The 27,275-nt window shown below is 37.6% G+C and overlaps 1 protein-coding gene across 1 annotated transcript in view; it reads right to left on the minus strand.

Annotated features, from left to right (window-relative positions):
• LOC134667280 (E3 ubiquitin-protein ligase RBBP6-like) overlaps positions 1–27,275 on the minus strand; it is a 50,727-nt gene that overhangs the window by 10,534 nt on the left and 12,918 nt on the right. The window contains exons 9-16 of the mRNA XM_063524619.1: positions 24,586–24,641; positions 24,137–24,208; positions 23,704–23,774; positions 23,102–23,230; positions 21,942–22,220; positions 20,256–20,345; positions 19,585–19,842; positions 14,403–14,471 (exon numbers count right to left, since the gene is read on the minus strand). Of these exons, the coding sequence (XP_063380689.1) occupies positions 14,403–14,471; positions 19,585–19,842; positions 20,256–20,345; positions 21,942–22,220; positions 23,102–23,230; positions 23,704–23,774; positions 24,137–24,208; positions 24,586–24,641 (1,024 nt within the window). The remainder of the gene's footprint in view (positions 1–14,402; positions 14,472–19,584; positions 19,843–20,255; positions 20,346–21,941; positions 22,221–23,101; positions 23,231–23,703; positions 23,775–24,136; positions 24,209–24,585; positions 24,642–27,275) is intronic.

Raw genomic sequence — 27,275 nt, forward strand, 5'->3', positions numbered from 1 at the left:
AATAGTAGGAAATCCCAGCTCACCCCGTAGTTGGGGTGAGGAGGGATTTCCTAAGGTGAGTTTTGAAAATTGTTGGATCGACACTTTGGGATTATGAACATTATAATCACACATCGGTAACTCGCGGCATTTAGGTAGCACTTAAAAGATTAGTGATGAGACACATTTTCTAAAAGAGTCTATGGAGATCGTATTTAAAATTGAAAAGGCACTTTCATTACTGAGACTGCACCACAAAGGTAAATTTGTTTATCAAAAGCTGAAAATAGTGTTATCAAATAATCCAGGATATCTTACAACAAAAAATATCAATAACTTATTACAAAATAAAGAAGTTGAAATCAAAGAGAATTATCAATAAAAATATGCTACAACTTTACAAAAAAAATGCTTTTTTTTACCCATTACGTCAGTGGAGGTTGAAAGATCGTTTTCTTACACAAAGTGGATTTTTTCAAGTAGAAGACGTAGGCTGACTTGTGAAAATTTAGAACAAATATTAATTGTTTATCACGAATGTCATATATTAAACGATTAATATTCCTTTTTTTAGTGGTTTCTTTTTCTCGACTCGTATAGGAAGAACATTGTCACATCACTAGTCTGTCAGAAACTGTCAAGTGCTACCTAAGTGCTACGAGTTACCGATGTGTAATTATAATAGCTTAATTATAATAGCTAGCCTGTAAAAACCAACTCACCCCTCTGTCATCCCTCCTCACCCCATTCATAACCCAACTGCCCTCATAATCCCTACTCACCCCATTTTACGGTACTCGTTGTTAAACATGAAGCTTATCTCTTCCCTTTTGGTGAGCGGGAGCTCGTTACCATGTGCAGATTTCTCGCTTGCCCAGGCGCGACTAAAGGCAACTTGTACAATTCGTCACAAAGTAGCTTCAATTTTGGAACGCCTATAACATATCTTGAGTTATAATAAATCATTGCTAGCCGGACGATGACGTCGTATGGTGTCGTTTCTTCGAGAGCAATAATGTTACAATCACAAAGCTACATCAATCACAATAAGTAGTCTATAGGCAAATTAAACAAAAGTCCTCTCCTTCACGATTTTCGTCGACATCTCTTCTAAATACCTAAAACTGGTATGGATGTGTTCCTCGTGGTCTCTAGAATACGAATTGACCGGTTTTAGTTTATGGAGGGGGGGACGTGTCGAAAAAAAGGGGGGGAAAGTGGGCGGCCGACCAGCATTGATATTTGTTCACATCTTGAGTCCTATTACTGGAATCAGTTATGTAACGCTGCCATACATGACCCAAAAATTTTTTATTAAGCTATGAGCTTCATCACATCTGATATTTGAGTAATTCTAAGCATTTCTAGCCTTGGGGTACAAAGACGGCCGCCACCCGTCATCTTTAAAAAAAATCTATTCTGATCCTGGTGGGTACTTGGGCAAGTTTGGTATCATTTTCGTATAAACCAAAGACGTAGAATTCATTGCTGATATTTGTTTTTTTCAGTTTCATAGTAATTTTACAAGAAAAACGTAAAAAGGTGAAAAATTTGGTTGGAGATTTTTGCTACGCGGAGCCGAAACTACGAAAGATAGAAAGTTGAAATTTGCACACTAGATTACATTTATAAAGTGTACAAGAGATAAGAAGCGATTTTGGGAAATTCAACCCCTAAGGGGGTTAAAAAGGGGATGAAAGTTTGTATGGGGTTCAAGTTTTATTTTAAGCTAGGAATTTGAAACTTCGTAAAACGATATATTATAAACATACAAGAAAACTAATTTCAGCGTTTTTGAAAATTCATCCCCTAAGGTGGTGAAAAAGGGGTTGAAAGTTTGTATGGATATCAAAAAATTTTTCGAACGCGGGACTTGAATCTTTGTATTTGGGGATATTATTAAAAGACAGGAAAAGTAATTTCAGCGTTTTGTAAAATTCATCCCCTAACAGGGTTAAAAAGAGGTTGAAAGTTTGAATCCATTACAAATCCGAGTAGACACACATTTCTTATTGCCTCCCAGGCTTGAAATGTTTAGAATTACTCAAGGAACATATATGATTAAGCTCATAGCTTAATAAAAAATTTTTGGGTCAACTTTATAACTGCCTCCGCTATATGGGACCGATCGGTTCATGTAAGGTGTCGTCTGAAAGAGTATTAAACGTGCTATTATTGTTTCATAATAACCGTAGTCATAACTGTAGTCGTTTACAAAATATTTTAAAATATTTCATTTTTTACCGTGCATGGATGGCATAACTACTGACAAAACATGCGTCTAACTCAATAAATTATAACTTTACCGCAATTAATGTTATTACAAAATATACGAGAAATTTCATTAGCTTTCCAAAAACATATGTTTTATTGGTGTATGATATTATATAACCAAGTAATGATGTATTTTGTTCAGCATGGGTCACTACGCACCATCACGTAAATGGCGAGCGACCGACCTCAACTGTTCATTATTTCTCGGGTTCTATTTTACTGATCAATTGGTGATGGATAAGGACTGTATCGTTTATTATAAATACAACTTTACTTAGCCGTTTTTTCTGGTATTATGTTTTTATTAAAAAATTACACATATAGTTTAATTAGTGCTTTAATAATAAGTAACATTTCGTCCTGGGAGATCACGTAAAGCATATGGTTTGGACAATATTTACCCAATCCTCCCGAGTAACTACAACGATTTCGGACAAATACTACAAGAAAATTTACGGTTTGCGAACAAGATAAGTATTACACAAAAAAAATCGTACTATGTAAACAGCAATTACATATGATTCGTAAAGCGAAACATCTGGGCATAGTCTAATCATTTCTTTTAGTTGGAAAAAAAGTTTTGGATCTGTGCTTGGTGGCCTTTTTGAAAATATGGCATGTTACTTACGACAACCCCGACTTTGGTATACAATATAACAATCATGGAGCGTTTCTATCGACCTGTTCTAGCCATGGTTCAACGCCATGAATGTCCGTTAGGCTTTGGATTTCGGTAGATTCTTTTAGCTGTTTCCGTCATTTCCCTGGCGTCAGAAATTGACGGGAATCCAAAATGTTGCATAAAAAGTCGTTTTCATGTAAAGATAAAATACACCACATTTATTCTGTGGATGTTCAATTGAGCAATCATGAAAAGGACACTTAGATGGCATATTTTGGCAGCATATTAACCTTTTGTTTCTTTAAATCGTACTAAGGAATCGGTGAAATAGTCTCAAATTAAGCTCGATAGGCTTGTCCGAATTACATTTGCTAGAAGGTATTAAAATCATCATAAAGTCCCTAAAATAAAATAAATGTAAAACATTCTTATATCAGATATGTCTTAAAAATACCCCCAGATTATACCTTAAGAACATAGTAATACAAAATAATACACACGTCAACAGTTAGACCAGGTTTTATCTGTATTTATAATAAACGATACAGTCCTTACCATTAGAAAGAATCTTAAACGTACTATAATTGGTTTTCAATAACCGTAGTTATAATTATAGTCATTAACAAAATAATTGAAGATATATGATTTTTACCGTGTATGGACATAAGTACTGGTAAAACATGCTTCTAACTCAATAGACTATAACATTACCGCAATAAATGTTTTCAAAATATACGGGAAATTTTATGAGCTATCCAAAAATATAAGTTTTATTGCTGTATAATTTTGTATAACTAAGTAATCATGAATTTTGTTCAGCATGGGTACTGTGCACCGTCACGTAAATGGAGCCCGGCCATCGTTGAGTTTTCATTATATTACCGGTGCTATTTCTGTGAATACTCGATTGTTTGAAATCTGAGGCCCAAAATTAACTAACCTATATTGCCTAAGAGGTTTGTTTAGTGACTGAAATAATTTGAGAAAGAGATAATGTAGTAAATATAGCGTGAATTTTTTAGAATATAATCAACAATTTTTTTATTAACATTTCAAAAATATTGTTTAGTTACCGTACAACTATAAACATATATGTATGCCAGGACCAATTTCGCCAAGCAAGCAAGCAACACACACGGCGCGACGAGCGCCTGATAGACCAGCAGCGTTCTATTATTGTTTGACAGTACATTTTGTAATGTAGGTATCCAAAATGTGAGGTTCTGTTATAAAATATCGATATAAATTATGGTTTGTTTGTTTTGTCTTTTATCACAGGAAATTTAAGTAGGTATGTTTTGACAAAAGCCCAGTTCTAGGTTCATAACTTCGTTAAGTTCGTAGCTTTCGTGAGTGCAAGACCACTGCATATATTTAAAGTACTTAATATCTGTGTTGTTATTGGACTCACGTCTACACGTATTTAAAACGTTTTCAAACCCACTCCGTAGTTAATAATTTAAAATCACCTTGAGATCTGAGGCTTATGGCGTTTTAAAGGGATATTAGTCGCCTCACGCTCCAAGATGCAAAATAAGTGACTACTATTTGAGTAGCAGCGTAGGTCCACATAGGTGATAGTTTCAGCTTTAGATGTTAAATTAGCATTTATGGTCAACATTTGTAATAGCCACTCAAGAAGGTAATTGTACATTATTTTCCTTTGCTACTTTCGTTGCATTTTTGTAAGCTAACAATCTGATAACTTGAAGTAAAATCTAATGGCGAGGAAATAAAAACAAGTAATTATTTTAGTGCATTGATGCCGCCGTTATCTGCGGATTTATTATGGCGAAATTAATTATACTGTCAACAACTAGGTACAAATATATTATTAAAACAAAATTTTAAAGGGCCTCAAATTCTTTGCAAATTTATCTTAGCGCAATATATTTTTATTTGTGGTCTACCACATTTAATTTTAGAAACAGTGAACAATCACTATCTGTGAAGTCCGGTTTTAAGTACTTATAGTAATAGTAAATTAGGTCAATATTGAGTAAAATATCTATATTTATTTACTATTTTATTTTACGGTCTAATTTATAGTTTTTGCTTACCTATTGATTCATTGGCGTTTGGCATTAGCTAGCTTATAAGTATAGCTTATAAGTATGACTCTATTGACAGTTATGAGATTAGAGAGTACTACGGTATTTAAATAACGCTCGTCTGTAACTACATGATCTTCGATCTATAAATAGCGACTCATTACTTCTCTGTTCGACTGTAAGTCAGACAAGAGAGTTAAGTAGCGATTGCGATATAAAAAGCTATAAGTAGAAGACTATCACACGTTTAGAACCTTCAGTGCAAAATGCAGATTATTACTCATATAGATGTTAAGGTTGTTCAATTCACTTTGAGCTATAAGCTATAACACTAGCAGCTTAACATGCATTATAGCGCCCAAAACAGAATCTTTAGATGAACCTTTTAAACACTTTTATGTCACCAGAGCCTGTAAAGTGTAAACTAAGACTAAATATATAGCTTTTCTAGAGCCAGGCTATGTCTTTTAGTAAGAAACTAGGTGCTAAGTGTCGCCTAATTGTTTGTTGGGATTTATATGATGGTGCGCAGTGACCCATGCTGAACAAAATTCATTATTACTTGGTTATAAAATACCATACACCAATATAACTTATGTTTTTGGAAAACTTATGAAATGTCTCGTATATTTTGTAATTACATTAATTGCGGTAAAGTTATAATTTATTGAGTTAGAAGCATGTTTTAGCAGTACTCATGTGCATGCACGGTCAAAAATCATGTTTTCAATTATTTTGAAAATGACTAAAGTTATGACTACAGTTATTGAAAATAGTACGTTTAATATTTTTTCAAATGGTATCTATCACCAACTGATCAATAAAATAGAACCCGAGAAACAATGATAAGTTGACGCCGGCCGCCCGCCATTTACGTGACAGCGCTTAGTGACCCATGCTGAACAAAATTCGTAATTACTTGGTTATATAATATCATCATCATCATATATGTAAGAGTATGACTCTTGTCGGTGGAGCAATTTCCATGTTTGGCGGTCCTCCGCCTTCTCTTTGACAGCCCGATACGACACGACGTTGATCTTTTCCTTTATTTGATCCATGTACGCTCTCCTTGGCCTTCCCCTCTTCCTGTTTGCTTCAACTTTCCCTTCTATGACATTTTTGATGAATTCGTCGTGTCGTATCAGGTGCCCAAGCATCCTTCCTCTTCTATTGTCTATAGTTCTTAACAAACTCCTCCTCTCTCCTACTATGCGTAAAACCTCTTCGTTAGTTTTCTTTTCAGTCCAACTGATCTTTGCCATTCGACGCCAGCACCACATCTCGAAAGCCTCCAGCCTCTTCCTATCACGTTGCGTCATTGTCCACGTTATATAATATCATACACCAATAAAACTTATATTATTGGAAAGCTAATTAAATTTCACGTCTATTTTGCAAGAATATTATTGGAGTAAAGAAATAATTTATTGAGTTAGACGCATATTTTATCATCCATGCACGGTAAAAAAATCATATATCTTCAAATATTTTGTAAATTACTATAGTTATGACTACAGCTATGAGAAACCAATTATAGTACGTTTAATAACCTTTTAAATGGTGTCTATCACCAATTGATCAATAAAGAATAGGAGAAATAATTAAAAGTTGTCGTCGGTCGCCCGCCATTTACGTGACGCTGCGTAGTGACCCATGCTGAATAAAATTCGTTATTACTTGGTTATATAATATCATACACCAATAAAACTTATGTTTTTGGTAAGCTAATGAAATGCCTCGTATATTTTGTAATAAAAAAATTGCGATATAGTTGTAATTTATTAAGTTAGACGCATGTTTTGTCAGTACTTATGCCATCCATGCACGGTACAAAATCAAATATTTTCAAATATTTTGTAAACGAATACAGTTATGACTACAGTTATTATGAAACAATAATAGCACGTTTAATAGTCTTTCAAACGCCATCTCACACGAGCCAATCGGTCCCATAGAACTCAAGATGTGAACAAAATTCAATGATGGTCGGCCGCCATCTTTGCCCCCCTTTTTTTCAACCCATCCCCCCCTCCATTAACTAAAACCGGTCAATTCGTATTCTAGAGATCACGAGGAACACATCCATACCAGTTTTAGGTATTTAGAAGAGATGTCGACGACTTTTTTTCAAACAGGCCGATTTCCTATAGACTAAAGCTTGGAATCCCAGGGTTTGACATCCACCATGCGCGTTGTCGACCATTTTAAAGCCTTATTTAATAAAAAGTAATGAGTTTCGTTGGAAAATTCTAACAATAATTAACGATCTATAAATATAACAATAATACTATATACAAATAAACCTTATATTCTAACTTAACAATAAGCAATACAAATGAAACTCAAGCTTCGAAATGTAAATAGTTTATTATGTTTTCATCACAGTGAATAATATCACAATCATGTAAGCAGTTCATACTATCGTGTATTTACAAAAATATTTATCACACAAGATATAACATGCAAGCTACCATAACGCGCTTACAACAGGCAAAAGGACTCGGCAAGATTTTAAAGCCTCCCGAGATCTAAACTATAAGGTCTGGATATTCGATAATTAAATGACTACCTAACGCAAGCTTTTCAAAATCCATACTACTTCTTCACGTTTAAACCGCTGAACCGATTTAGTTAAATTTGGCATAGAGATAGTTTGAGTCCCGGGGAAGGACACAGGATAGTTTTTTGTTGGGAATCATCCCTATAGTGAATAGGGGGGTAGAATTCAGAGCGAGTTAATGAATTGCTTGATAATAGGGAACAGGGAATATTAGGCAAAGCTCTGCGTAGGTGGCACTAGTTGTACACATACAATAAACAAACATAAATGACACATCATGCGTCACTACGCTCACTACGTCAATCACATGGCCTACCGTGAAACACGACAATCGAGGGTTCGATTTCTGCCTCTTTATCACTCTCGCATATTAGAGCTATAAAGAGACGGATAGCTAAATTTCGATTTTCACGTTTACCGGTAGGCCCTTGTTGACAAACCGCCTTGATGTATCAATGTCATATTTTATTGTCTGTGAAAACTTGTCAAAAAACAGTTTAAGGCACAGTATGTATAAGTTAGTCTATGAATTTACTGAGTCGGTAGTGCTGCACTCTGGCGGCAGAACACTGCAGTAATATCCCCTATTGATGTAAGCATTTAAGCTTATGCTCAAATTGATTGATTGCTATTACACTTTATTCAGGCGTTATACTTACTCTAGTTGCCGTTACTGATTCCAGGCAGACGGAGTCGCGGCCAAACCTAGTATTTAATAAGCAGAGAAAGTAATCTTGCATAACGCATGTCGATATTTAATTTAAGCGTCGGCGACGTCTGATGTTAATAAATCTTTAACTTTAGGTAGTAAGTCAAGTTTGGTATCATTCTACGGTTATTGTTTCCCATACAAACTTCCACCTCCCTTTTCACATTTTTAAGGGATGATTTATGAGATAAAAACAATCCTATGTTCTTCCCCGGGACTGCTCGCAATATTGTATTGAGATGACAGCGGTCACAGTTCCCAAGCTATTTGAAAAGTACTAATAAATCAATAATATACATAGTATATTACAAAGATAATAGTCATTTGAAACCTGACACTGCAATGAGGCCAGGTGTAATACAATAAACAGAATGCGGGCGTAAAGCACATAATTATAGGTACACACATTTCCGTCCGTCATATTACACTCTGCCTCACGGAAATCACACACCTTCGTATGCTGCGAGCGATTTTGAGCGAATATAGCTCTTAGTGAAATAGTTTTGCCTTATTCAATTTGACACCATTTAAAAGCTTATTGAATAACCTTTAATCTGATGTCTCTTTTGTTTACGTGTTTCAGTAATTGTGAAGATTGCCGGCCTATGAAAGAATCGCTTGCGCCCGAAGGTTTGCGATTTCCGTGAGGCTGAGTGTATTATTGAAAGCCTAATTATTTTACAGTTCCAGAATTTAATTTAATTATTAATACATCAATAAAATGTAGTGCTTAGATTAAAATATCACAACAGTATAATACACTAACGCCCTTATTCATAAATAAACGCGCCACAAACCTCTCAATTAGCTAATAATCGTTTGTCTTTACCTGTCATTTTGACTTATGTATTTATAAGAAAGGGATAAAACATAGGCCCGTAAAGTTTTATGAATAAGAGAAATATTCAATAACGCAAATATAGCCAGAAAGAAAACAAATACACATAGGTATAACCTCGAGCCGCACACACGTCAAATAAACTTGCCATGATAAAGGCAATTTTGATTAGTCAAAATAAAAATTCAAGATCGAATGGAATATGAGACCTTTTTATAAGTCTCTTGGCGGCAAGAAGATATCAGGTTAGGGTGGTATCCCACCTGTCCAATGTCAGCGCGTGTCACTATCTCATTAAAGCGAAATGTGAGACGCAACACACATTGGACAAAAAAAAACAACGGGTTGCACTCCGGGAATGCCGACAGAAGTGAAAACTCAATGTCTGCAGCACTATGTATAATTGACCCATCCTCCTTTCTATTGAAAAACTTTAGTTCCGAAATTGCTGGCCAGTGAGCTTAGTAAATTTGTAGCGTTGTTTAAAATTCGAATAGAAATTGTAAAGTTACCTTGCAGACCTCGCATCTAAATATTTTTGGTCATGATATTTTGAGTTTTATTCACCAGTACTAGAGTTCACTTTTATTAGCGATTTCATCAAGATGTAACTTTATTGAATTATATTTGAGTGGTATAAAGTTAGAATGTAACTGTGAGATCCTCGTATTTCAGCCCGTTCAAGATTAGAACATTGACCTTTATTGCTTAATATAAAAGTCCAGTTTTAAATAATTGACCTGATTATACGTTATGACACTTATGACTAAAGTTCTTTGGTGAATAACATTGTCCGTGACACATGACGTCAGCGTTACGTTACGCGTTACGCTGAATCGAGTTTATTATTTTTCCCTACCTCAAAAAGTGCTCAGCGCCGCTAAAGAAGTTTTCACTTCAAAATTTTTTGTAGGTGGAATACCACCCTTACCGCAATATTTTAGGTAACTCTACGGTTACTCGTACCACCAGTTTGACACTTACATATTTGCTAGCGTGTGCGTAACTTACTTTCTATGCATCTCGCTCATACTCGCATATTAGTGCAAGGGAGATACATAGAAATGTCAGTTTGACACTGCTAAGGCAGTCGTGGTAAGGCTACTGAATTATTGACTGATATTTTCGATCGTGTAAAATAGTATAACATCATGCTCGCTACAGCTTACTCGCTATTTTACAGTTTTTTTGACATATCATTGTAATTTCGAGTGAGCTGGGATATAAGCTGGTTTCTAAATGTCTATCTAAACTATTACATATTTTTATATAGATGAAAGGGGACGACCGCTTCTCCATAGAAACGTAGTCCCTTATTTTCCTCTCTGGATATTAAGATTATGGAAAATATTTTTACACAATTTGAAGTATATTTTTTAAATTTTTTGATTACCTATTGTAAAAATTAGGAGATATAACAGTATTCATATATTTTTTAAATGTTCCTAACTCTTATAATAATAAATAATAAAAAACAAATGTAGAGGTATAGAGTTAGACTTAGATAAGTCTGCAATAATTTTGATAGCATACGCAGTAGAAGTGTTATTTATAAGTCATAACTTAATAAAAGTTTGACGTTTAAAATAACACTTGCACTGCGTGTTTTATCAAAATCGTTGCAGACATTTCTTGGTTTAAACTTTAGTGTAGTCGGCAACAAATTGTGTCAGAATATTTTAACACATATTTAAGTCGATATACATGAAAACACTCAGTGGGACGTAGATAAGTAGTAATAACAAAACAAAAAAGGTAGGTACTCAAATTAAAATAAATTTAAATATTAAAATGGTACATGTCCAGGGATGGAGGTTGTAAAGTGTAGTTCAATTGGAATGGCAAATAATGTAAACAAACCATTTTACCTTCATTTCTTAGTAATCTTGCACTTTTTGTGGGCAACAATGATGTAATCAACAGTTAATATAAATAAATCTGTTATTTATATCAATTACTAGTTAAAAATATGGGGCATTATCTATGAAAAGGGACCTCATTGTCGATAGCGCTTACTTCGCACAGCGTCGCGTCGCGGGGCATTGTATTTATATTGGAGCATTACACTGATTTAAACTTTCACGATTATTTAATATTATGAAACTACACAACGGGACTTAATCGCGTATTTAAGTTTTAAGATTTACCTCCGACGTTTCGAGGACGGCGTTGTCCCCGTGGTCTCGGAGAAGACTGGCTCAAGTTGACATCAACATCTTCTAGCCGCGCGAGTTTTTCGAACTACCCACACTTGGTCTTGTTTATCAGTTTGAACGTTTTGCGCACTAGGGATGTCACTCTGTCGACACACAACACTAACCAGATTCGATTTATCGATTGTCGATATTCGTTTCCGCTTACATTTACTAATGACTGGATTCCATGTGGATGAGATCTTAAAATCCTCGTCCCGATTAAAATTGCAATGTTTTTTTATTTCAATCGCTTCCCGCACTTTTCTAATGTAGAAATTAAAAACGCGATTAAGTCCCGTTGTGTAGTTTCACATGGACAATAACGTCCCTTTTTATAGATAACGTCACATATATGTTAATTATTAATATTTCAATGAAAACAACCATCGTGAAACTTTTAGGTTATACGTCAAATGCTAACAAAATCTGACATATTTGTTAATTAGACATTTCTATTGAACTCAACTTTAAAAGTTCCATTGAGACAGAAATAACCGATACCTGTATGGGTCATTCCTATCGCAACTATTAATTAACTTACATTAAACCAAATTAAAATAATAACGAGTATAAAATAATAATTCTAAGAATTAACAACAGGTACAACGTCTTATTAAATCCATTTCATACAATGAATAAGTACCCGTTTCATGATCAGTTTGTAAGTTTTAATACGTGGGCCATACGCCATACTGAAAGTTTCTAGTTTCTGATATATGAGAAGACTTATTTTTTCTAAGGACTGTATCGTTTATTATAAATACAGATAAAACCTGGTCTAACTGTTGACGTGTGTATTATTTTGTATTACTATGTTCTTAAGGTATAATCTGGGGGTATTTTTAAGACATATCTGATATAAGAATGTTTTACATTTATTTTATTTTAGGGACTTTATGATGATTTTAATACCTTCTAGCAAATGTAATTCGGACAAGCCTATCGAGCTTAATTTGAGACTATTTCACCGATTCCTTAGTACGATTTAAAGAAACAAAAGGTTAATATGCTGCCAAAATATGCCATCTAAGTGTCCTTTTCATGATTGCTCAATTGAACATCCACAGAATAAATGTGGTGTATTTTATCTTTACATGAAAACGACTTTTTATGCAACATTTTGGATTCCCGTCAATTTCTGACGCCAGGGAAATGACGGAAACAGCTAAAAGAATCTACCGAAATCCAAAGCCTAACGGACATTCATGGCGTTGAACCATGGCTAGAACAGGTCGATAGAAACGCTCCATGATGGTTATATTGTATACCAAAGTCGGGGTTGTCGTAAGTAACATGCCATATTTTCAAAAAGGCCACCAAGCACAGATCCAAAACTTTTTTTCCAACTAAAAGAAATGATTAGACTATGCCCAGATGTTTCGCTTTACGAATCATATGTAATTGCTGTTTACATAGTACGATTTTTTTTGTGTAATACTTATCTTGTTCGCAAACCGTAAATTTTCTTGTAGTATTTGTCCGAAATCGTTGTAGTTACTCGGGAGGATTGGGTAAATATTGTCCAAACCATATGCTTTACGTGATCTCCCAGGACGAAATGTTACTTATTATTAAAGCACTAATTAAACTATATGTGTAATTTTTTAATAAAAACATAATACCAGAAAAAACGGCTAAGTAAAGTTGTATTTATAATAAACGATACAGTCCTTAAGTGGCCAGTCTAGGAATTTTCAGGATGCCCTAAGTAGTAGGGTTTAGTCTCGATCTAATAACCCTTTTCCAGGCCGCATCAATCTACAAGGTTTTCCCGAAAAATCCAAATATATTCCAATTAATCCAGCTTTGATGATTCATTTGAAGACAAGACAAATTTCCCAAAAGTGCAATCTAATTTGAATCTTAAATCGGAATGCTAAAATTGAAATTCTAGTGGCGCGTATGTGGTCGATAAATCGTACTATATAATATTTTAAACTTTCGCGTTTTGAATACATATTAACTCACATTAATACATTGACATTGATTGATTGACATTTTGCTGGGACAATCAGTCAGCCGCGACCACGACCAGTGAAACCTGTGTCGAAACGTCGGTAAATAAAGGTAATTGAATATAATTCGCGTTAGACCCGTCTATAATGTGAGTTAAATCGTAGTATGCCTGGAGCAGGTTTAAGAGGCCCACCCCTTCACAATTTACAAACTTTCAATGAAACTGTTTCCTGGTACAGTAAATGGTATCGTCTTGGGTCGTCCCATTCGTTTTTCGTCAAGTTCTTAAATTAGTCCTATTCTGCTTTCGTCACTCATTCTACATTGAAAGCCACCGACGATTGTGACGAATATAGAATGAGTGACGAAAGCAGAATAGGACTAATTTAGGAACTTGACGAAAAACGAATGGGACGACCCAAGACGATACCCAGTAAATCCCCCTAAATTCACAACGTAACTTACTTACTGTCACTTAGCGATTATATAAAATTTAATTGTGTCGATGAAAAAGTAGCAATTATCAATTAACTCCTTAAATCTCACTAACATGATATAAACTATATATATGGAGCCACAATTAGCTTCAAAATTTAACACAAATATGTTTTTTATATTATTCAAGCTAAAACAAGCGCCAACTCGGTATGGTTCCTTTATTCAATTCATTTATGCGCTTTATGACATCACACAACTTTTTTCTTATTTTATTTTATATTAAGATTAGAAAATTACAAACTTTTGTAACATGCATCACAGCAGAAAATATCACAGATTGAAACAAGGATACATATTCTTATACGATAATGTACAATGTAATGTTATAGTAAAACTTAGCATTAACAGTCTTATGTCTTATATCAAAACGTTTTAATAAAACAAGTCGCTCGCCTTCCGTAGACACCCGTAGATAGTGTTGATCGCTGAAATACGTCGCGCTGCAAATCTGCATCTCCGCTCATACATGCTCGTCGTGATGCTCGCCTTTTAAATCAATAGTGGTATACGGGATTCGCTGTTTGTAGTAGATTTGTGAAGAAAATCAACGCTTAAATTAGCTTGACGTCAGTTGTCCGAAACAAAACGCAAGCCTACGCACTTCGCGAACACAGGTTCAATCCGCAGGGCAATTTCATTACGTTATATAGTATACACAGTTTGATATAGGACGGTAAAGGGCGCATGTCGAGACTATCTAGACTTTTACAATCGTACCTGGGTCCGTACGGCGGCTCAACGTTTCGGCGCGGCGGCGACAGCAGCTCGTCGTATAATCCGGGATACCTAGAAAAAATAACTAAAATTAATATGTGAAATTCAATGGTACTAAGCTAGCAAAGCGTGCGGCGTCCAAGCCAGTGGCCGTGGATTCCGGTCCTGGCTTACCGGAGTTTTTCGGAATCGGAACTTAAATACTAAACCGTATTATTTCAAGTTTGCCATTTAGCTTTACTATAGATAAAGAAAACATAGTGCAGAAACGGGAAGCATCGTAACAAGTACTAGTTTTCCCACTGGATAGGGACAGTTCGAATCTAACGAATAATTAAAGTGATTTCATAGAAAAACCCAGATCATAGTGTTTGCAAATTTTTCAGATAATATTGCCAAGCAGATCCGGGCCTTAGGATGTAACCTAAACGCGCATTAGCCCGGGTATTAACCCGACCTGTCAGTAGAAAAAGGCGCGAAATTCAAATTTTATATGGGTTAACTTTGCACGCCTACATTTTTAGGGTTCCGTACCGCAAAAACGGAACCCTTATAGGATCACTCGTGCATCTGTCTGTCTGTCCGTCTGTCACAGCCTATTTTCTCGAAAACCACTGGACCAATTAAGTTGAAATTTGGTACACATATGTAAATTAGTGACCCAAAGATGGACTTTTTTATAATTTTAAAATACATAGGATCGAAGTTATTTAACCCTTTGACCGCCGTTGGCATGTATACAAGACAACGATAGAACGATACACTGGCGCCGCTGTCTTGTATACAAGACACAAATTCAACCGCTCGGTAAATGTGAAAAAACATCAATTGTAGTATTTTTTTACACTCGTGTTAATGTTTTAGGTCTTTGATTTTTTAAATAATTGCATTTAAAGCAGATAAATAAATCCATTCTTTTATAATAAGGCAATCAAAAAAATTGCTCCAGTTTTCAACGTTTTTCATGTTCCTCGTCGCCGTTGTCTTGTATACAAGACAGCTAGGGATGGGAATGTTAACTCGATATGAGAATATTAGAGATGCAACGGATAGTTTGGCCGGATACTGGATATTCGGCCTGACCATCGGCCGAATATCCGGTATCCGGCCGCCGAATATCGGCCAGCAGAGCTGCACCTACATTTCGGTTTTTCAGGTGCGCATTCGGCAGTTTTGACCTGTTTCTAAGTGAACGTTCGCGCGGACACATTTCTAGGTTCGAAATGAGTGCGCGTGCAAGTCAGTTGAATCTCTAAATTGTTTTAAAATAATAAACAAGTACGATTATGACCGTGACTGTTTCTTAAATCCAATTTGTTTGCTCCGAAATCAAGCAATGGTACTATCCGGTATTCGGCCGGATAGTATGGCACTATCCTGTATCCGGCCGGATATTAAAATACTGGCCGGATAGGGCGGATACCGGATAGTAACCGAATATCCGGTGCATCTCTAGAGAATATTCAAAATAAATATCAAGTGGCCAATCTGGTTTTATTTAAGCATTTGAACACCTGTTAAATGCCAATTGGTGATAACTAGTAACTAGAATACGTTAAACGAGAGAGAGACAGGCATAACTATAGCTGGAGTTCAGGGAACTTGTTCAGCTGTCCATAGTAGAGTCAGACAAATAAATCTGTCCTTGTGGTCTATTTGCAGAACAAATGATTCATTTTGAGATGATAGTGTAGTGGGGAGTGATACCTTGCAGTGACCGCTTCGCACAAGAATGGTACCTACAGGCGGACGCTCGGACTAGTCAGTGTCGCCTAACTATGAGAATGTTATGTATTTGAAAATTTTGAAATTGACGAAAAATTATTATGGTAATACGGACGGACGGTACGTACGGGTGTAATACGGGAACTGACAAGCTCTTCTAAGGAACATGTCGAATGTGAAACATGCATTCCCGAACATTTCTGATCCCCACCCTTTTCCAATATTATTGTTCTTCACTCATTGACAATTCAACCCACGTGTCATTTTCCCCAATGCAGTTCCGGTACATTTATATTATCGACACACGATGCGCGGCTCTAACCATACGCTTATAAAGTTTACGTACCGACAAGCGCTTACGCCGTTGACCTAGAGACTATTATTACTTAATCCGCGCGGAAACGGTCCTTGTCGGTCTGCACTGCGGGCAGTCCATGCGCGCCGTTGTCATGTATACAAGACTTCTCGTAGAGCCTAGTGCGGTGATATTAAGTCATGAATCGATATTGTTTAGCGGTTGTTTTTAATGATAAAGACCTTTATTTTTAACATTGTCGTGTGTAAAAAATAGGTTAATTTTTGGCATTCTCGAAATAAATTAAAGTTGGTTAAGAACAAAGCCAAATTGAGAAGATTTTTACCATAAATTGTAAATATCGATATCACATTTTGCAATCCCTAAACTTTTTATTAGTTGTTTACTTAGAATTTACTCTGGCGTGTGAGTGAGCGTCTTTGCGGACTAGGTCCGGCGGCCAAAAGGTTAAGAAAATAGCCGAAAAATGACCACCCCCCCCCCCCCCCTTTATCTCCGAAACTACTGGGTCTAAAATTTTGAAAAAAAAACACAAACGTAGTTTTTTACCTATAGATGACAGGAAAACCTGTTAGAAATGTGCAGTCAAGCGTGAGTCCGGACTTATGTACGGAACCCTAGAAACGCTGGTCCGACTCGCACTTGACCGGTTTTTTATTCAATTTCTACTGACCAGCACCTCTAGCACATCTTGCATCCGCGACTTAGACCGCGACTCGAGTCGCCATTTCCGCGGCTGTCAAATCTGTCGATTTCCATAGCATAACTTGTACCCGCGACTGCAACAGCCGCGTAGAGAACTCAAAGTCGCGGCGCGACTCGTCAGTGTTACCCGGCGAAATCAAAGTCTAAACAAATCGATATTTGCAAGTGGCAACACTGAATCGGAAACCAGGGATGCGCTAAATCATTCGTTCTTTGGTGGTAAAAAATCTAGTTTTTTGTCGATGGTTAAGTTTTTTCTGTCAAAGTCAAGGAACTTTCAAATTTTGTCAACATTTAATTACGGGAAAAAATATGAAAAAATGTAAGTAATAGAGCCTTATATACTTAATATTGATAATATTCCTTAAAATATATATTGTTTAAAAATTTCTGTTTAATAAACCTTTAAAATAAAATATTTTTGTTCTCATATTCCTGTTGTAAATAGTGTTTTTTTTTTCAGAATAAGTTCAGCATTATCCTAGACACGATTGATATCCCGGCACCCAAAGGAAAATATTATTAACAGGAACGTGCCAACAGGACCCGAAGTGGAGATTCAGGAAAAGAAACACACTAGGCAAGCTTGTAGGTTTCAAACGCCGAGCTGTCCCCTTTTCTAAATTAACTAAGATGTGAGAAGCGCTTTAGCTTTAAGAACACCACCGAGGAAGTGAACTATTAATAATGACTCTAATGGTTATAGCGTACCTATCTAAGCTGCCACAGTAACTCTCAAATAAGTTTCATATAGTTTTTCTTGTGCCAATAATGGATGGCATGTGTGTGTACTGTGTACCTAACTGTTTATGATTTGACAAATTGATATGAAAAGCTTATTTCATAGTCCTTGATGAAGTCATGACCATATTTTATTGTCTTGTTTACAAACCAATTTTCTTTCCAGGGTGATATTTAATTGTCCTACGCCGCATGTCGAAGAAAAAGGAAGAGAGAAAATACTTTTCAAGGGTAATAAAGAAGATTCTTACAATTTCTCTATAGCGGTTCTAGATGTTAATATACATATATTAGGTTTAATAATAAGAAGTCGAATATTGCAAGAATATATAAGGCAAAGCAATATACTATTAATTTAAATATTGTTTTTTTTCTCTCCTGTATATTTACCTGAAAAGAAACAAAAATAAAGTAGGTAGGTAAGTACCTAGAACTCCTAGAAGCCATTATTAATTAGCTCCCCAAGGCCCACTTCATACCTAATGTTGACAGCAACATATCATAGCATGATCGTATCAGGCCCTGTCAAACATGAAGTGAAACATCTAGAACACGGGTATGTTTTAGAGGAGTTTCAATATGGTAGACCATATGATAACCGTACCTATGCTACCTACGCAGACTATGACATGAACGTAATGACTCCTTCAAAATATTGTTGGTCGGCTCGGTCCAGTCACGTCACGGTATGGTGTTGGCAGGGGACGGAATGGTTTAGTGGGAGTTGACTGATATTTCATACAAAGCATGATTTTGAGCCGGACATGATCCTGTTATAGCCACGTATTACATCATTCTGTTACAGTACGATGCAGCGGGCACAGGCCACATGTAGGTATGTTTTGTTGAAGTCGAGGAAGGTTGCAACCGGTACCTAAATAGTAAGAGATTGTTGAAATTAGACATCTAACCGTGATCCTAAATATTACTACTAAGACTATGGCTTACTTACTAAGTCGGATTGTTTGTTTTGAACATTTGTACCTACCCACCTCATCGGCTTCATTTATGTACAAGCAAAGCGGCCTCCGTTGTTAGGTTGATGAAAGTTTGGTGTAAGGAAGTCATAGGATTACTTTTACAAACTTACAAACCTGAATTGAAATTTAAAAATCCTCCATATGTACCTAATTACTTAATTGAGTACCTACAAGCTAGCTGTTTGAAATTAAAGTTGTAAACATGATGGGTGTGTTGTGGTACTTGTAGGTATCACCGTGCATAATCGATATAAGAGTGCGTAAAGCGCATTTAGTGATTGTTCCATACTTCCTTATTCCTTAGGGCAATAAGTAATTATACAAATTATATTATTGCATAATATATCAAACTTGTTTTTAAGTTATAATTATCATGAGTTTAGTTAAAAAAGTACAAGCAAACCACCCGCGAGAGCGAGTCGCGTTATAAAGTCGCGTAGACTTCGACTCGCGGATTGACATAAAGACGAGAGAATATTTTGTCTCTAAATAGGCAGTTGTGCTACGGATTTTAGTTCAAAGTCGCGATCGTTGTCATTTTCTGACAGTGACACCTGATCGCGAGTTTGTCGCGGCTCTCGCGCGTGAGTTGTGCTGCCAACACGCGACAAGCCGCCAAGGCGCGCCGATCTGTCACTTCTCACGCCTGTCGCGGCCAGTTGTGCTAGAGGTGCAGGTCGCTGTATCAGAGTATAACTTAAAATAACGCAGTATTTACCGATGAGGCGACATCGCTCTAGGCGGCGGCGATCGCATCGCCGACCTACGAGGCGAGCGCATCGGAGAACGCAGGGGTGAGCGGTGCGGCGAACGGTGCGGCGAGCGGAGCGGGGTGCGGTGCGGCGATCGAGGCGGCGAACGGAGCGGCGACCGCGGCGGGGAGCGCAGCGGCGAGCGGGGCGGCGACCGCAGCGGCGAGCGCAGTGGTGAGCGGTACCGGAGTGGAGAGCGGTGTCGGCGACGAGGGGAGGGCGACCTGGGCCACAAAAGCGAGTTTTGATAAACGCTCCAACAGTGACAAATGTTACGGTACGTACTCACCTTGTTCTAAATGTTTCTGTATTAAATATTTCTCATCATGATCACAACTACTAAATGGAACTTACTCAAACAAGGGGGTCATAAATAATGGGCGGACGACGGATGCAATATACGTCAAAATCATGTCAAACGATATACGTAATTAAAATTGGTTTAAATAAGACAACATGATTTTGACGTATATTGCATCCGTCGTCCGCCCATTAGTCATAAATAATTCTTTGGTAAACTCAGCTTATAGTGATTTATCGTTCATATCATTGTGACAACCGCGCAAACCTGCTCTAGACTTGTTCATCTCTTGGCAATCAATAGACAAGTGGCGCCAGATAGCAGGTGTAAGCTTACCTCGTCAGGGACAGAGACCGGTCGCGGGTGCGGCGCCGGCGCGGCGACCACGGCGAGCGGCGCAGGCGGCCGCGCGAGATGGAGCGCGACCTGGACGATACAAATTCATATACTTCACACTCACATCTAATGACCTTACTGATAGGGTATAGCGTTTTAGTTACATTAATTTATCCCCTCGAGTATAGTTGGAATTTTCGAGGATTTCTTGAGGTAGACCCTTAATCTGTTAAACAAAAAGTAGTGGTTACTACTGCTACTGCTAATTACCAATTTTACCATTCTATTTTTATATAGGTATGTAGTTGAAATTTATGAGCAGCCCATTCGGAGCTAACACGTTTTGTTATCTATCTCCAAAAAAAACGATCTGAATGCGGGTGAGTGTTTGATCTCCGAATGAGCTGTTAAATGAATTCGAACCTTAATATTATCACGATAGTTGCTTTTTATACGAGATTGTTTTGTTGGCACGTGCCGAAGACGGCTCTACATAAAAGAAACAAAGGCTTTTGTTTAACAGATTAGGGCCTGAATCGAAAAAAATCATCTCAGAAAATTCCTACTATACCGTGGACGCGATATCGAGTCGGTAGAAAAGTTACCTGGGATTTAAGGCCTTTATACATCTTACTTAATTCAGTCGTGCCAACTAGCATCCTCAAAGTAGTGCAGTCAGATTACATATACTTTTAAGAATGCTTATTTGCTAAAACACGGTTAGGCATCACATAATACAAAGTAGGTAATTTAGGATTCTGAATTAAGTAAGGTGTATCAAGGCGCTTTAGAAGTTTTTGACATTTCAAAGTGCTGATGGGTCTCGAGGGATTAATATTCGCAAAATAATCCGACTAGTTCCACTACGAAGATGCAAGCGAGCATTAAAAATATAATGCGGATAAAAGGAACATAACGTAAACATGAATGCGACAAAAATGAAATTTTTTATTCATGCGATTAAGTTTTAGAAAATAAGTAGTGTTACATTGTGAGAGAGATATTAACCTTCAAAAAACTGTAAAAATATATAACAGATTGCTAAATTTTTAGCTTTACTAATGATACATTTTGAACCCATAAGACCTCAGGTACCTTCTTCAACTAACCATTTTGAAAATAACCCGTTTTTTACCAAAGTGAAAACAGACAAAGTATGCTCTTGATTGAGATCTTTCAAATACTTATTAGAAAACAAAATAAATAAACTCAAACACAGATATTCGCGTTACGTGCAACCTATTAGATAAGTATATTTGTCTACTACAAAAAAAGTACCGCCCTCATATCTACCTATAACACAAATGGGAATTAGAGGAATGACTTAACATATGGGATAGAGCAGGCAAAAAAGATACTAGCTAGCGGAACCACCACAATTTACATTATAAACGTGTATGTACATGTACAACATGCAAGAATATGCTGCCGGAATAAAGGCCTCGACATATTAGTGAATTTATCTGGAGAGGTTAAAGAACTAACGATGATACACAAGCAGACTACAGGATGATAGGACCACGGGGACACGAACGACCGAGGCTGAAGCGCAAAGCATGCGGTCGCGAACAACCCGCCACCACCCGCGGCTGTTCCTTCACGGGCTCCGACGGCGAAGTATCCGCGACAAGCATACGGCCACGTCGGGTCTACGATCATGCAGAGGCGGCGGCACACGGCACGCACCTAGAGTACCGATGGCGGCTGGGCGGGCGCACCCGGGGGCTGCGCGGGCTGCGCGGGCTGCGCGGGCTGCGGGGGCTGCGCGGGCTGCGCTCGCGCGGCGGCGGCGAGGCGCTGGGCGGGCGGCGGCGCGGCGGCGGCGGGGAGGCGCTGGGGGGGCGGCGGCGCGGCGGCGGCGGGGAGCCGCTGGGCGGACGCCGCCGCGAGTTCTCGCGCCGCGCCGCCCGCATCTCCTTCTCGCGGATCATCCGGTTGAACGCCTCGAGCGGGTCCTCGCCGTGCCTACAGAACAAAACGACGTCAGCGCCTTCGCTCTCCTCGCGGGTCGACGGCCCTCGGGTCGCCCTGATTTTTACGGGTGGCCTTTGATTCTTTATTTTTTTAATAGAAACGCGTGGCAATCTTTTGTTCTGTGGGCTCGCGGTCGAGTCGATGACCCGCGGGGAAAACTCGATTAAAAAGGGTGGGGAGGGAAGAGAAAATCGACGTGTCGTACTTGCGAATCAAATATTCGGGAAGTCAAATATAATTTCGATGCTCAAAAAATATTGATGGGTTTGAAATAATGAACGGTATCGCTAATTAAACTGTCAATATAATTTATCACGAACGTAACATAAATTATCTAAGGAATCTTTCATCTAATTTTAAAAGCAGAAAAGTTATGCTTATAATGGCATAAAGTTCATCGGCAATTCGATCGATAGTACGTATTATCGGATTAATACTTACTGTCAAAATAAACACCATTATTAAATGAAATACAGCATAATTCACACCTAACGAGTTAACTGGTGATGGTGAGTATCAAGCTTTTAAAAAGAGATTACCGACTATGCTGATATATCGAGGTTTCGGATTACCTTCAACCGGGGAGCATAGGAATGGCGGGGCGAATAGGGATATAAACCGGGAACAACATTTACTTGATAATTTCTTAAAAACTACACACATAAATTGTATCATGCATAATTTAGTACTATTCTTAATCGCATAATACATTTGTGTGGGTCGTTTTTCAGAAATTATCAGATAAAGGTCATTCCCGATTCGTAACCCTATTCACTCCGTCATCCCTATTTCCCCGGCGGGCGGGGCACGGTCGTTCAGATTGAGCTCGCAGGTGTGAATCAGACTGTGATACGTCGGCTTGTGATAGTTACCCGTTAGGCTCGTCCTTGATGCCGGGCGGCGGCGGCTGGTAGGGCTCGGGCGGGAAGCGCTCGTAGGGCGGCCCCGCCCCCGGCCCGCGGCGCCCCGCCCCGCGCCCGCCGCCGCGCAAGTACCCCGGGCTACACAATATCACACTCATTAGTTAACGAATACGTCAACTGACGCGCGCCGCTCCAGCCCGATATTCATTTTAACTATCTAAACTACTACAATCCAATACTGACACGTGGTTATATTAACTTCACTAGTAATAAACGATGTAGGTACCGCCAACCGGGGTGAATGTATCCTTAAGACTCTTAGATTGAAAATAATATTAGATTCTGTATGATATAATTTGGTGGGTTATGATACAGTTATTAAGAAATTGACAGGTAAATCACATTTTAAGTTTTGCCCCTATTCACCCCGGCCATCCCTATTCACCCCGGTTGACGATACTTCATAAAATATAACAAGTGGATTTTAACCCACCTGCTACTAATAGCCGCACCGTTTTAAAACTTTGCAAGTATATCAAACAGCACTTTGCAAAAAATATATACTTTCCCTAGTTGTATAGATAACACTTTGGAACCAAAACAACACTCACTCGTTAAATCTGTGACCCGGTGGCGGCACCCCTGGAACGAACGGTGGTGGCGCACCGCGATTAAAAGATCCCTGCAACAACATAAACGTTTAACCATGGTGTTATTAACCTTTAATATTATCCTACTTTTAATTTGAACCTTGTAGTATAGAAAATTAGGATGAATTTTATTTGTTTGGAAAGAAATGCTACTTTATTGTGTGGTTTATGAAAGGTTCCAATAAGATTGAAAGAATGTATAAATTGTAATGCATACATTTGGGCCTTATGAGATGAGGTTAAAGTAAAATAGAAAATAAATCCGAAGAAACCTAAATACCTATTATTTTTAGAGACGCATTTTGACGCAAAATCAGAATCCATCATTGTCTTTAAAATGTGTTCTCTTGTAAATACTTGATTTCACGAAATATTAAGTTATTCATAGATTTACCTGAGATGCCATGGGATCCCTTCCTTCATCAATAGTGGGCGTGCTAGCACGCTGCTCGTCAACTCGGGGTACCTAGTCAAAGCAATACTAATTTAGCACACATTAGAATCTGTGAATCACTGGTACAATACAAAACATTACTAAACCAACAATGAGGACCGCCCTAAATGGCGTTATTCATAAACGCGTTACTGTCCTGAGTTTGCTATGAATCGGTTGTCTTTATCTGTCATTTTGACTTATGTATATGTAAGAAAGAGATAAAACAATTTAAATCAGGCCCGTAAAGGGGGTTAGTGTGGAAATCAGCCCTTTAAATAAATATTTTTAGTATATAACACACAACAATTTCACAAAAGAATCATGAGGTAAACGACTATAGTGATTTAGGAGCTGATATTGCAAATGCAACAAAAAGAAAATTAACCTGTCAAATCAGTGATACTTACATTCATTGGCATGTTGGGAGGTTCATCCATGCCAGGAGGTTTCAATCCTGGCGGTCCTGAAGCAACAGAGATATTGAGTTAAATAAAATCGCCTGTTTTAGATTATGGATTGAAAACAGCGTTGATTTTTCATTAGTTTTTATAGACAACACTAAAGGTTTGTTAAGAGATTGATTTATGATTACTGTTTGCCTGTTTAGTTTTTTTATTTTTATTTTGTCCTCATAGCTAACTATTACAATACTGGAAACGGGAAAGACCAACCCTTAGTTATTATACTTATTATAATTGCATTGAAAAACTTCCCAGTTTTATTTGTTCGGAAGATATGAGGATATTTCTTCCCATCTGCATCGCAATATACTCATAAAGCAATGTTTTTGGCTATATAATTGTGAGAAAAAGGTCATAAAAACTGCTTTAAGCAGAGAAATATCTAAAATTTTACTAAAAAAAGAGTTTTCAATATTCTATGTCAGCTGGCCGGTTCATATTTATTATAAATTATAAGAAACTGGATCATTCCAAAAAATCTCAATTTAAAACAAGGACACACAAGCACACAATAGTCATATGCCTAGCTGTTTTCCACCTGTCCAATTTCTTGGTTCAATGCCATTGCGTCTCACTTTCTCATTAAGCAAAATGGGAGACGCAAATACACATTGGACTAAAAAATTGGACAGGTGGAATTACACACTAAGATAAAAAACGTATTTAAACAAGATCAAGACAAATGAAACATTCGACGTAATATGCTATAAAACAAATGATATTCAGTGTAACTCGAGAGCTCCCGCCGAGTGGACACTTGACACTTTGAACAGACAGGGCGGTCGGTCGGCAGTACCGTGTCTTTTGCGCGGCCTTGGGGCGTCGTCGGGGCGGCGCGTGCGGCGGTGCGTGTAGCGCGGCGGCACCAGCACGGTGATGTTGTCCGAGGAGCCGTCCGACGAGTGCCCGCACACATCTACCACATGTTACAGCTAGTCAGGCGCGTGTGCACCGTGCTTAACGGCGTGCGTTGAAGACGCACCAAATTCCATTTTGAAAATATGTGTATAGTTGAAATTTTTTAGGAGGACCAAAGTACCGAATGGAACTGGTGTGTTAATGGAGCATATTTGCAAATATAGCTCCGTTTGTATAGAGATAGGTACAAGTAAGAATATATGAAGTTGATAGGCACCATAAAACTCAATTGCATAACATAAGGATTTCGACCTCTTGCTTAAATTCCGAAATCATATAAATAAACATGTCAGTGCAAATAAAATCGCCTCACACGGGACTATTTTAACGCAATATTGCGGCCATTATCCAAACAGAGCCCACGAACGCCCATCACTCATAAATTCACATGCTAATTGCGTTAATATATAAGTATACCTATGTAACATGATTTTATCTATTGCAATTTATCAATTTTGCGCCTGTTTACATCATTATTTATCGACTTTTAACGGTAAGATCAAATAAAAATTATCAACTATATCAATAATTTGCGTTCCAATTTAAACCTGTAAATGACTGGTAGAATGTCATTACAGCTCTGGTTTCGTGCGTATCATTAATTATTAAAATTTACGTGCAAATTTATACATGTATTTTAACGTGCACCGATAACCCTCCTGCCGTAACATGCGACAAACCATTCTAACTAACTAAAACTAACTAAAAAGAGATTGTAATGAGTTAGAAACCTGCCCAAATTTAAGTTCAAACGGGATACTTACAACAGTTACAACGGAGCAATATTTCCAATAATCCAAAAATTTGATTATTTCTAAAAAATATTTAAGTGACCGGCAATAGTGACGATTAACTGCCGCCACATTGTGATTCCGTTTTTAAACTCCGTATATTAGCGATGTTGTTAAAATATTAATTCGTCGGCGTAGTTTGCAACCGGGCATTAAGTATTTATTAAATTAATTATATTTTAATCGTCATCGTCGACGACGCCCCGCCTGATGAAACCTACGTTGCGGGTTGCGGATTTGATTATATTTCAGGTATATGACTTAGATTATCAACCTAATAAATAGCAAGTGGCCAGTACTTACGATATTGCTTGCATAATCAATAAGTTACTAACAATAACAGACAGTTTTACATATGCCTGAAAGTGAGTTTATTTAGTAGCACGTGTATCACTACAATGTGTCTGCTAATTCTACAGTGTAAGTCCCAGCCAAATATCTAATACCTATTCATAGAAAAATAACACTAATTAAAATTATTTCATCCGTTAGCGAACTACGATGTCACAGACCAGCGGTCGGCAACCTGCGGCCCGCGGGCCGCATGCGGCTCGTGAACCTGTCACTTGCGGCCCGAGAGCCGCCTTGGCTATTTTGTAATAGTGACAAACGACAATGTCTCATAAAGTCATAGATATTAACAAAGTACGGCCCGCGTCACCTCCGTTAACTACTATGTGGCCCTTGGCTGCTAAAAGGTTGCCGACTGCAGTCATAGACAAATATACAACATACATTAAACTATGTAATTACATTTTATGTTTGTAAAAATGCTCACACGATTCAAATTGAATAAACCCATAAACCATTGCCTTGCATCATTAGGTAATAAAACTACCCAAACAAAAGATACTTTGTCGATTGTGGATAGTGAAAAATTTGTATTTATAACCGGTCAAACAAATTTGTCAGTAGAAAAGGCGCGAA

Source organism: Cydia fagiglandana, chromosome 9 (assembly GCF_963556715.1).
Source record: "Cydia fagiglandana chromosome 9, ilCydFagi1.1, whole genome shotgun sequence".
Lineage (NCBI taxonomy): Eukaryota > Metazoa > Arthropoda > Insecta > Lepidoptera > Tortricidae > Cydia > Cydia fagiglandana.